We start from the raw sequence: 13,352 nt of genomic DNA on the forward strand, positions 1-13,352 counted from the left end.
ACAAGGAATTGAATGTTTCTGGTTTGCTATACTTCCGATACCAAACTGTGTAATTGATGCGGTATACTCCATTTGTCGCAAATTTGTGTGGCCTACTAAGCATCCTCCTATTGCTTGGTCTATGTTATGCAAACCGGTTGCGGATGGAGGATTGGGATTAAGGAATTTGAAAGCTTGGAATCGAGCATTGCTTGCCAAAACTTTATGGAATATTCATATGAAAAAAGATAGTTTGTAGATCAAGTGGGTGAGCCACGTTTAAAGCTGTTATGGGGATGTTTGGACTTGGGTTTGGCATAAAGACTGATCACCTTTGATCAAAAAAATCTTGTGCATCCGAGATGAATTATTGCAACAAATGGGTTCAGTTCAACAAGCTGTCGCATGCCTACACACTTGGTTTGGGACTGCTGGTGGTCTAACTAAAGCTTATCACTTCTTTGTCCAAGCGACAGGGTTGTGGCCTTGGAAGCCTCTTCTCGCGAAGAACTTCATACTCCCAAAACACCGATTTATTCTTTGGTTGCTAGCACATGGTAAACTTCTAACTAGAGATAGATTGGGGTTTATCAATGATCGCTGTTGCGTACTTTGTCTACTTGAAGATGAATGAGTTTCCCATATCCTTTTCAAGTGCAAAATTTTGAAGGATATTTGGGATGCGGTAAGGCATTGGCTCATTGCTTTCAAGTGCAAAATTTTTCATGAAGAAATTAATGAGCTCTCCATCAACTATTTTACGTGCTTTCAGGACTACTTACAGGGGAAGCTCATTGCTATCTAGACTAGGAACAACAGCTCTTTCAGCAACGGTGTACAATGTGTGGAATATTCGCAACAGGATCATGTTTCAAGGAGATAAGGCAGACACTAATGCAATTTTCAGGAAGATTAAGATCCATATAGGGATGTAAACAAACCAAATCGTTCGCGTGCTATTCGGAGTTCGGCTCGATAAAAAGCTTGTTTGAGTTCGTTTGTTAATCATATCAAACCAAGCTCAAGCTCGATTTTGAGCTCGACAACTTAATCAAACCAAGCTCAAGCCTAAGCGTATTTGGCTCGTGAGCTCGCAAACATGTTCGTTAATAGGCTCGCGAGCTCGAACTCAGCTTGTTTATGTGGCTTGTAAGCTCGAGCTTGACTCATTTGTTGAGTTGACAAATAAAAATATTAGTACTAATAAAAGTTAAAATTTTATGTCTAATATAAAATTAGTTCATAGATATATTTAATTTTAACAAGCTCGAATTCAGCTCAAATTCGAGCTCAATTGTATGTTTTACGCGCTCGAAAACGAGTCGAGCTCAAATCAGGCTTGTTAAATATGATAAACGAACTATTAATAAACCAAGCTCGAGCACGGCTTGATTAACATGATAAACGAGCTTTTATCGAGTCGAACTCGAGCTTTTCACAAGCTTAGTAATTTCAAGACAAGTCGAATTATAGCCTGATGATAAAAGCTCGAATAAAGCTCGAGCTCTATCAATCTTAAACGAGCCAAACTCAAGCCAGATGATAAAAGCTCGAATCAAGCTCGAGCTCGAGCTCGAGCTCGAGCTTGAATTAATCTTAAACGAGTCAAGCTCAAGCCTGATACTGTTCGGCTTGGTTTGGATCATTTACATCCTTAGATCCATACATACCGATGTGTTCCTGAGGCGACAAATCTTATGACTTCTTTATAATGTTTAGAAAGTTGAGGTAGTTTGTTGTTTGATATCATTTAATTTCGGATTATCTCCTGGGGTTTCCCAGTATATTTGTAACAACTTTTTACCGTTTTTAATGGAATTTATGTTTCACTAAAAAAAACAAATTGTGTAATTTTGTTTTTGTTTTTCCCTTTAATTCTAAACTAGATGCTCCTTAGTTTATATGGATTTATAAGGCTTAAGGATCATATATAAAAGTTTTCATTTAACGTAGTATGATTTCATTTTTAATTTCTTATCAAACTCCGATCAAGTCCAAATATATATTTCTGAAGTTGGTAAAGTTTATTTCAAAGGGAAAATCTGGAGAAGTGCTACAAATTTGAACCTATAATCGACCCGATTAAATCAATTCAACTCAGTTAAGAAACTTCAGATAAGGAATAATTTCGTTTAATATAAAATATATAGTTAAATTTTGTTGATAAAAAATATAATATTTGTTATATCATGATTTTTTGTTTGCAAGATAACTGAAAATACATATAATGTGTTGTATTTGCGGGGTAGACACATATCAAATAATATCAACGCTGAAAACATGGATGCACTAATTCCTCCACATCGGTCTGACAAATGTCTTTGGAGATTACATAATGCTGTGATTCACCTCCGTGTCCGCCTTTGTCTAGCACGCATGGGTTTCTATGGTGTCATTCAGTGTGTTCATATTAAAAATTATGATAATTATTTGCTTACAGCCATTGTTGAGAGACGGCGTCGTGAGACACACACATTCACCTTACAATCGGCGAGGCAACTATCACCCTATAGGACGTTGCTCTTATTTGGGAGGTTGAATATTGATGGCATGCCCATCAGTGGTGTATATACCACGTATAACAAACATACTTTACAATAGCGCTGCGCAACTTGGTTGGGTTTTACACCTACATCTTCTCAGATTAAATGTGCACATCTTTATCTGACCGCTTTGCTAGACCATTGCCTAAATAATATGATTAATGATCAAAACAACTGGTACCAACACTTAGGAATCTAGGTATTTATCCTGGAGGTCCTAGGTTCAAGTGTTGAGGAAGGCGAAAGAAACCACTTTCCAGAATTGAGATATTCTGTGAGTGGCGGTGCATGGGCTGGACCATCCTAACGACCCATGACCAGTAGTGGTGCGTGGGTATGTGTAGAGGCCTTTGTTGGTTCAGCCTAATGGCCCATGATCGTTACAAAAAAAGGCTCTGTGAGTGGCGGTGCATGGGCTGGACCATCCTAACGACCCATGACCAGTAGTGGTGCGTGGGTATGGGCCGTGGCCTTTGTTGGTTCAGCCTAATGGCCCATGATCGTTACAAAAAAAGCGCCTTTTTTTGTAATGATCATGGGCCATTAGGCTGAACCAACAAAGGCCTCGGCCGATGCTGGACCATCCTAACGACCCATAAATTTTATTATTGAAACAATTAATATGATGAACCAACAAAGGCCTCCACCACGGTTTGACGATGATGTCATCGAAATTCAAATTATTTATATGAGTAAATTGTGAAATAGTAAATAAATAACAATAAAAAGAATATTGATTATAGATAAAATTATAACACAATTATTGAATATATTTGGAGAAATTATAGCAAAGAAAGATATTGATTATAGAGAAATGTAAAGTTGAGATAAATTGATGTGTGAAATATAAAAAATGACATGTATTTTTATAGGTAATTTTTGGGGGTAAAAAAATATATATATTTGCAATACGGGCCAAATTGCAAAATTAAAACCTGCAAATTTGAGTTTAGTGTTCTTATTTATTTGAAATTTTTTCCTATTACAAATATAAAGTTCACTCAAATTCTTATTTGAAATTCTTATTTAAACACAAATTTTTTCCTATTACAAATATAAAGTTTAGTGTTCTTATTTATTTGAAATTTTTTTGTGTTATTGATTTTTTATCAAACAAGTTCATTTTGTGTTTCTATGTTATTTTTTTTTAAGAATAAAAATTAAGGATGATGGGTTTTTTCTACTTAGTATAACTTATATGCTTTTAATTTCTAAATAAATGAATTTTATAATTTTTATATTATGTTTTATAGTAATTTTTTTCTTAAAGAGGGTAATAAAAATATTCGAGGCATAGTTTTTAAAGAGCAATTTTTAATTCTAAAAAAAAAAAAAATTCCAAACCTATCACACATATTAGTTGGTATATCTATCTATATACTATATATAGTATTTAAGTCATAATTGAGATAAAATAGTATCGGGCTCTAATTTTTTGAATTCTCAAAAATACCCCTATTTTTTTTAACCCCCGTTATCTTTTTCTTTTTTTTTTTAACATTAAAAATTATAAAAAAAGTTTAAAGAACATATTTTAAAATAAAAAATTTTAAATTTATTTTTAACAAGAGTACTTATAATTTTGTTAACTAAACATGCATGCATTAATGCGTGCATTCTGGAGCTAGTTTACTATAACTGTTTCTATGTTATATTTATTTTTTCAAGAGGCATGGGTTTTTCCATTTGAGGATAGTTTTTATGCTTTTAATTTCTTAATAAATTTATAATGCTTATTTTATATTTGACAAAACTTGTGTGAGACGGGCTCACATGTCGTATTTTATGGGACATATATCTTATTTGGGTCATTAATGAAAAAGTTTTACTTTTTATGCTAAGAGTATTACTTTTTATTGTGAATATCGGTAGGGTTGACCCGTTTCACAGATAAAGATTCGTGAGATCGTCTCACAAGAAGCCTACCCTTTATATTTTATTTTCCCCTCTTTCTTAAAATTGACGAATCTTTATACTGAGAAATAATTTTGCGAAGAACATTTAATATTTGAAAACAAGCAATGAATACCTCGAATCTTAGTTGGTATATTTACCACAACTCGAGGCTCCATCGAAGCTTTAAAAGTCAAATAATATACGCAACAACAAAAACAACGGCAGAGTAGTTAGATATTTCCAAAACTTTTTACGTAAATCATAAAGAAAATACGTAAACGCGTAGCACAACAATGTATATACTAAAATCTTTTTCGACATTTTCTTTTAACAACTGTTTTATCCAAAAATAAGAAGCAAATAAGTTCTCCAATATTACAAACATAAAACATGGGGTTAGTGATTTTATATTCATAAAGGTTTTCAACATTAAACCATTTCTGGATTCTGAATATGACATTGCGCAGTAATACTATGTTGCCCCTGTTGACAGTGACTATTGGATAGGGACACAATATGGTCCACAAACACGTTAATTATTATTTTAATTTGGTTCATTAATTGTCAACTCATTAAATTGTAACAAAAATTCAAAGATATCTTGTGAGACGGTCTTACGAATTTTTATCTGTGAGATCATGAGTTAACTCTATCAAAATTTATAATAAAAAGTAATACTCTTAAAATATAAATTAATATTTTTCATAGATGATCTAAATAAAAAATTCGTCTCACAAAATACGACCTGTGAAACAGTCTCACACAAATTTTTGCCAAATTCAACTTATCATCTCGGAGGGTTTACAATTTACTTTGTTAACATGATTTGCACGAATAACAATTATCATATGATTTATTCAGTATACATCCATAAATAGTGATTACAGATTTCATCATCATTTAAAAAAAATTAACCTTTGGGTGCGTGGACATTAACTCTAACCACTATTATTCTCGATTAATGGTTTAAACGAACTGAACTGAGTCAAATATGAAAAATTTTAGGGCTAAAATTTTACCAGAATCAGATATATTCGAGCTCAAGCTCGATTCAAAATTAAAAATATATATTTTTTGTTTAATCTCGGTTCAAAAGATTGGAAAATGTTTACAAGCTATTAAACATATTGCATGAAAATAAATAATTGAAAAATTAAAATATATTTATATTATAATAATAATAAAATATTAAAACTTATATGAATTAGCGTAAATTTCAACATTGTTGTTTCACTTTTAATGTTAATTGCTCGATACATGTGGCGTATGCGTTTATTTCTTTATGATGCAAAGAAGATTATTATTTTTTAATTATTGAATTGATGTAAGCAAGCATTTTATATAACATTGACACGAAAATAATAATTATTTTTAAATAAAAATAAAACATGACATTTGAATAAATAGTAACCAATTATAATAAACTTTATTGAATCTCAACCACTGTTTTTTTTTTTTTTTTTTTATGGGTGTGTTTGCTTGTATTTATCTTAGAAATATAGGGTAACACACTTTAATTATTGAATTTATTTAACCAATTGTTAATCTGTTGTTGTAAAATATATTTTAAAAAGCATACATTTACATAAAAAGCTTTTCGAAATGAAGTTGATATTTTTTTTATTAAAATAATCGAATATATTTTTTGAAGTAGCTTAATTTCAAATTTATTGTTCATATCTATCCAATCTGTTTTACGATAAATGCAATTATATATCTTTGAAATTTATTTTAAAATGTTTGTATTTTGACTACTTTATAAAATCTAATGTAAATTTTTGTGTTGTACAATACGATGTGTCTATGAACAAATATTATACCAACAAATGTAATCTTAACAGAAAGGAAATCACAAGGATATCTCCGAATAATAAGGTGGCGAAAAAAAAGAAAGTTGTTAAGATTTTAAATCTTTCAACTTTTGCAAGTCTTTAATTATTATTTAAATATGCTAATTACTTATTTTATATTTATCATGCTATATTTATATTATACTATAATATTCTATATTATAATAAATTAGTGATTTGAAATATACAAAAACTTGTGTGAGACATCATGCTATATTTATATTATACTATAATATTTATATTATAATAAATTAGTGATTTGAAATATACAAAAACTTGTGTGAGACGGTTTCACGGGTCGTATTTAAAATAAATAAAATCTTATAATCACAAAATACTAAAAAAACCAAGACTAATGATAAACCAACATAAATTTTAAATATAACAAAAATATTTCCCACTTAATATAATTATAAAAATTATCACACTTGAATAACGATTTTGGTTAAATATAAATTTCTCATAAAAAAAAATTTTAAAGTGCAAGTTTTAATATAATATCTAATATTTTACACAAAAATACTTAACAGTTTGGTACATACAAAGACTAATTTAACTCATCTTAGAAAAAGAATGATTTATGATTGTGGAAGATGTGTAGTTCATTTGACACTGATACCCCAAATTTGAAAGGAGGTGTCGGATTCGATATCCGGTGATAACAAATCTTTAGTCGACTCAAAATATACATGTATATGATCATTGTATAGCAGCCAACGAGATATTATCTTTATATCTTTTTATAAATCTTATATATACAAAAATTATTAATGTGCACAATATTTACAGCTTGTTTTTTTTTTTTTAAAAATAATTTTATTTTTTACAAATTTTAAAAAAAAGGTTTCCCACGCGACCAATGAGGTGAACTTTATATGCAAATGATGAAGCGTCAGCATACAAGTAGGGGAGTGTCCTACACGCTACTTAAAGTGAAGGTAGGATTTCTTAATCGCGCCATTCATGATTTTTATTAATTTAATTACATAATTAAGCGTAATTAAAACTTAATTACACAGCCCATTAATTTAATTTTTAATGTACAACGTTTGATGAAAAACCCAGGAAGCCTATTCTCGGCTACGTGTGCCTCTAGCTCGGTATTTATTATTTAACAAAAAAAATTCAACTCGAAAAAGTGTGGATTTTTTTTTTCTCGAATCTGTTGCGGATATATGTTTAGAGTGAGAATTTTGGGGGCGGAGGGGAGAGAGAGTCTCAGAGAGAGAGAGTTTGTTCCTCTTCTCACGCTTTAATGGCGTGAGACCGTACCAGTGGAGTGTGTGTGTGTATAATACACAGAGAATGTACGTATTTGTGTGTTAAATCCATCCATCTTTGCATGTTTTACCAACAAACACAAATGGACTAGAAAAAGGAAAAAAGGGGAAATAAATATTTCTTTGAAACGAAAAATAAAATGGAATGCTTTTGGAATTTCACTATCCCAACCCCCCATCCATATTTATCATCAATACTTTTGGTTTTCTGAGACCAGCCCAGATGCTAAAATTGATAATCTATTATGAGTTTCTCGTCTTTTTGATTAGTTTTTGATGTGGGTGTTTTGATTCTTGCATTGTTTTGTTGTAAAATCTTGCGGCGTTGTATTTTTATTTTTCTTTACTGGGTGTTTGTGTTTTTTTCCCCTGTGTTTCTATTTCTGTTTTTGTTGTTGTTTCTTGTAGTTGTTTTTGTTTGATGGTTGAAGGAGTGAAGAAGATTGAGAAGAAGAGTGTAGAAAACATGAAGGATGATGATGAGCTTGAAAGGTTACTGGGCGAGATCCCTCATGCAACATCATTGAATCTTCACCCTGCAGTTAGTAATGTTCATCCTCAGCACAATAATCTTGTTCACAATGGCTATGGTCATGCATCATGCGTGATTCAGAATATGAACGGTCGTGTTATGTATGATGATGAATTTTTTAAGCATAAATATACATGTGCATCTTCCCCTGTGAGTGGGTTTTCTTTACAATCTGACGGCTCTTCCTCAAGCTTGTTTTCTGCGGGGCTTTCACTTTCTGACATTGGTTCACCTACCCCACCCCAATTTGAAGAGCTGAAGCCCCACTTGATTCCTGGTAATGGGTACTGGTTGGATTGTATGAAGGCTAATGACGGGAATTTTATCAATGATTTGAATTTGTCCAAGAATTTCGGTAGAATGTGCATCAGTGGTGAGCAAGAGGGTGTTTTGGCATCTTCTAATGGTTCCCAATCTAGTGATCCATCCGTAAATGTGGCTATCATGATGAATCTTGATAAACTCCGCGAATCTGATATTTATAGGAAGGGGTTTTCAGATTGTGGTGGATTTAATCTGAACAATCCTTGTAGACCTTTGAATTTTAAGGGCCAGCTTGGTTCGGCCGTACTGGAAATGCAACATGACCATAGAATTGCCAATGTGTTGAAACCCCGTCATTTCTCTAGTCGTTCGGATGGGTTGTTTGCTCGTTCAGAGTTTGTTAATTCTGCTCCAAGTCCTCCATTTTACAGGACTAACATGCTGACAAGCGATAATCTTCCAATCAGATTTGGTGTCTCTGATGTATCTTCCGCTTCGAATAGGTCTTTGGAAGGTGATAATCTTCCAATCGGATTTGGTGTCTCTGATGTATCTTCCGCTTCGAATAGGTCTTTGGTAGGTGATAATCTGTTTTATGCTTCTCAAAATGAAATGAATCTGATTGAACCTAGAAATGCCTTATTTCCTCGTGCTGTGAATCAATTGGGGAGGCTGATGTCTCAGTCTAATGGGGAAAATTTACGTCATTACCAGCCATCGGCACCCACTGAAAGAAGCAAAGTACCTTTGTGTCTTAGAGTGCCTCAAGGGAGCGATGCGTTTACCATGGAGGATAGATTGATAATCCAAGGGGAAGAATGCATGAATTACTACGAGATGAACAGAGGACAAGCTTTTTCTAGGGGACACGGTGCTAAAGATCTTCATCAAGAGAACCGTGCTGGCATGACTCAAGAAAAGAGGCCACATTTTGATGCTCGTCTTTCAACTGCTGCCGCTCAAGACAGTTGCCAGAGTCCAAAATTGTTCTATCCTTTTCCTCTGCCATTAAAGTTTAGCTCCCTCGCAGAATCTCAAGGATACATATATCACATAGCTAAGGATCAGCACGGTTGCCGTTTCTTGCAAAAGATATTCGATGAAGGAACTTCTCGAGATGTGCAGATAATATACAGTGAGATAATTGATCATGTAGTCGAACTCATGATGAACCCATTCGGAAACTATCTCATGCAAAAGTTGTTGGGAGTGTGCAATGAAGAACAGAGAATGAACATACTGCTCAGGGTGACTGAGACGCCTGGGGAGCTTGTTCGAATCTCTCTAAATACACATGGGTATGTTTATTACGTTTCTTAGGTTAGTTAATCATTCTGCAGGCCTATTAACCTTTAGCCTTTTTTGGTGTTAGAACTAGAGTGGTGCAGAAATTGATCGAGACTCTCAAAACAAGGCATCAAATATCGCTTGTTATTTCAGCTCTTGAACCAGGCTTTCTAGCCCTTATCAAAGACCTAAATGGTAATCACGTTGTCCAGAGATGCTTGCAATGCTTTACCAATGAAGATAGCAAGGTAATTACCGATCTATAACTTTACCATTTATAAAACTGCTTTGCTTCTTAATCCTTTTTCTGTAACACTTATAGTTTCGATCATGGTTCGAATCATTGCAAAAGTGTATCTACAAATAAAAGAGAGGAATTGTATCTGGACTTTTGATCCAGTTGCATATTAAAATTTTATTTTTGTCGACACTCTTGTAATCTTTTAAGATACAACGAGCAGTTAAAGAAACCTTGTTAAAGTTTGTCACCATGTGGTTTACTAATTTGCTTTTATGTTTTAATTATTAATTGAGATTGAAACTGATCGTGCAAAGGTGCTTAGAGCATTCTAGCATGATGTGATTAGATGTCTAGAAAAGCCAAGTGTTGTCTAAATTCATTTCAGTTCAATGCATACATACAACTCAGTAAAATTTGTCTGGATGTTACTGAGAGCTCATTGAGATTTTGCCTATTAACATTTCATTGTAACATGTTGAATCTCTTACATTATACATTCTGGGATTTCTCTAATGTGTGAAGTGTAACTTCATAAAGTGTCGTAACTGATGAAATCACGCATTTCATCCCATGAAACGACTAATTTTTTTAGCTACTCAAAATTTTCTGTATAAAAATGAAATCAAAATTATAACTTGAACCCACACTCAATCTAAGATGCCGCATTATTTTCCCAAACATTGATAGCTGAGCTAGCTATCCCGTCTTTTTCCAAACTTGACTACTCCTTTCCACCCAGAAACGGGATAAGACTCTACCTGTTTCCAAGAAAAGTGAAATGGAGAAAGACCGCATCATCAGTGACGTTACACGGGAACAACTCAAAGTCCCATTTCTGTTTGCTCAAGTTCAATTTTCTAAGATGTCATTGTTTTGATCTTAGCTTTGGAAGTAAAAAGTTGCATTATTAGTTTCAAGAATTATAAATGTTAATCGGGTGGCTGAACAATATCCAGTCTGCCAACCATGATCTAGTGGCTCCTGTTTCCTTTGTTATCATCAGCATGACTTCTCTTGTTTTGTGTTAGCTACTCAATTCCAAATTTATGTATACACATTGTAATTGCAGTTTATTTTTGCTGCTGCTGCAAAGTACTGTGTCAATATTGCAATGCATCAGCATGGATGCTGTGTTCTGCAACGTTGCATCAGGCATTCAAATGGAGAGCAGCGAGAAAATCTGGTTGCAGAGATTTCAGCAAACGGACTTCTGCTCGCACAAGATGCATTTGGGTAACCAAATTATTATAGCATATATGTGTAGCATAATATTATTTTTTAGTCTGGTACTGGTACGGCTTTTTAATCTTGGAGAAAGCATCTTTTTTATGCTTTGGCCTAGAAAATAGCATTTCATTGAAATAATTATAAAACATATCATATATATGTGATTATATTCCACAAAGGTAATATAAATATTGTGCCTGCAGAAATTATGTTGTCCAATTTATTTTGGAGCTTAAGATCCCTTCTGCTACATCAAAGTTGACTTCTCAGTTTGAGAATAATTATGTTCATCTCTCCACCCAAAAGTTTAGCAGCCATGTCGTTGAGAAGTGTCTTGACCTTTGTAACGTTGAAACCCAGTCAAAGATCATCCATGAATTACTTTCTGCTGATTACTTTGAGCAGCTGCTTCAGGATCCGCATGCAAATTATGTTGTTCAAAAAGCTCTCCATGTTTCTGAGGTATGGTGTGTTCGACAGTCTACGAATTCTAATCATTTGTTTTTTTGCAAATTTACATTTCCCGAATTGTATTATATTGTGCAAGTTTTCAATTTTATCTTGCAAGAAAAATGGATACACCATACATAGCATACACCATACCAATCCATTTGATTGTATGGATAGATTTATATGGAAGGCATTTCAAATGTTTCATTTATTAATTTAGTTAAATGCAATCTATTAATAGAGATGGTTTTGAAATAAATCCAATACTGTTATCATTCAAATCCATTCTTCAAATTAAAAATTTTCATCCAAATGTCACCTGAGACGATTCATTTAAGAAAGGAGCCACACCCCAAAAACATCATGACTTAAAATTTCGACACTTCAGAGATCACCTCATTTGCATTCAGTGCATAATGTAACCACAAAACATTTGCTAACCGAAACCATATAATATTTCTTTGAAATCAGGGTCCTCTCCATAATTTGTTGGTTGATGCAATTGAATCACACAAGGCAATCTCACGAAACAGTCCATATTCCAAGAGGATTTTCTCTCACAAGCTTTTGAGGCGGTGAAGTACATTAGTTTTCATTCTGGTAAGGACGCATCTCTAAGGTAAAGCCTGTTCGCTTCTGTAGATCTTTGGTAAATTTTGCTAAAAAAATGTTCTGTTAGTCTCGCATATCGTCCCAGAGTGTAGAGAATGGTTTCTAGTCGCTTGAAATGCTATGTTGCTCGCGATGTAGTGTTGTTTTTGGTGTATCTGCAAATAACTTTTTATCTTCTTGCTCGCGGGATCCTCTCTGTATGTCTGTACAATAATTATAGACATGTTCTCATTTTGGAGCATTGTGTGGCAATGCATTTTGACAGTTTATGGATTGTGTATTTGCTTTTCCTTAATTTCTTTAACATGCCACAATCAGTGTAATATTCCCCTATGCGACGGAGGCATCCGACATTAAATATTGTCCATTCTTGAAGAATTCAAAGCTAATGTTGGTTTTATTCCCCTAGTATTTTCATGATCTTTGCTTTTTGAAAATGTGATTGTATAAGCATGTCCGGGAATATGTTTTTTTTTTCCTTTTTTAAATTCAGTATTTAATTTTTAATATCTCAGCTCTGCATGACCTTGTTCTGGTCAGAATTTATTGTATTAATATCAAATTTTGATTGTTAAGGGATAAAAATCCAAAATACATCTACTTTAGTATTGTTGTGGAATGATTTTCAAATGACACCAGATTGGATTTATCTAAAATCTTTTGATAAATGATTTGAAAAATAAACTTCAAATGACAAGGATTCGAGTTTATTTGAAATCTTTTATTTTATGATGATTATTAAATTGAAAGTAAATAAATTTGAAATCCTCTTGATCAAGTTCAGCCGAAATAGTATAATACATTTGAAATCATGAATTTCGCTCGATCCGATACACTACACCCTAACGCCAAACTAATTTTTTCTTTCAATATTTAACAACTTTCATTTTCCAAACACAAATATAGGTTAGAAAAAATCAACTACGTACATAATCATGTTGTACGTAAAAATATATTTTACATAAGATTAATTTCATACAAAACTTTATCATACATTAAATTATATTTATATTAAATTTTAGTGTACATGCAAAAATTATATGCCAAAAAAATAATATACATAATTACTAAAAATCCAATTTTCCGAACATTTCTAGACTTCGTTTGCATAAACACTTTAATTTTTTTTTTAAAATCATACACACTTAGCAAGGAGGGTCTTTTATTCCTTTTCCACACAAGTTGTCGTCT

General features: G+C 32.8%; 1 protein-coding gene across 3 annotated transcripts; it reads left to right on the forward strand.

Annotated features, from left to right (window-relative positions):
* The first annotated feature begins 7,429 nt into the window (after window positions 1-7,429).
* On the forward strand, window positions 7,430-12,518 carry LOC140829400 (uncharacterized). Of its 3 annotated transcripts, none has more exons than XM_073192613.1 (6): window positions 7,430-7,575; window positions 7,957-9,642; window positions 9,717-9,879; window positions 10,942-11,105; window positions 11,303-11,561; window positions 12,021-12,518. In XM_073192613.1, exons 2-6 carry the CDS (start codon window positions 7,970-7,972, stop codon window positions 12,126-12,128), a joined length of 2,367 nt encoding a protein of 788 aa, XP_073048714.1. In that variant the 5' UTR covers window positions 7,430-7,575; window positions 7,957-7,969; the 3' UTR covers window positions 12,129-12,518. The 3 variants fall into 3 exon arrangements, with proteins under 3 accessions (XP_073048714.1, XP_073048723.1, XP_073048704.1); XM_073192622.1 differs by lacking the exon at window positions 7,430-7,575 and having other exon boundaries at window positions 7,588-8,847; window positions 8,914-9,642; XM_073192603.1 differs by lacking the exon at window positions 7,430-7,575 and having other exon boundaries at window positions 7,589-9,642.
* The last annotated feature ends 834 nt before the right edge of the window (window positions 12,519-13,352 follow it).

The sequence above is a fragment of the Primulina eburnea genome, chromosome 1 (assembly GCF_022965805.1).
Source record: "Primulina eburnea isolate SZY01 chromosome 1, ASM2296580v1, whole genome shotgun sequence".
Classification (NCBI taxonomy): Eukaryota; Viridiplantae; Streptophyta; class Magnoliopsida; order Lamiales; family Gesneriaceae; genus Primulina; species Primulina eburnea.

Coding starts and splice junctions, on each gene's coding strand:
- LOC140829400 (XM_073192613.1), top strand. CDS start 7,970: ATGGTTGAAGGAGTGAAGAAGATTGAGAAGAAGAGTGTAGAAAACATG. Junction 9,880..10,941: donor TTACCAATGAAGATAGCAAG/GTAATTACCGAT, acceptor TTGTAATTGCAG/TTTATTTTTGCTGCTGCTGC. Junction 11,562..12,020: donor AAGCTCTCCATGTTTCTGAG/GTATGGTGTGTT, acceptor CTTTGAAATCAG/GGTCCTCTCCATAATTTGTT.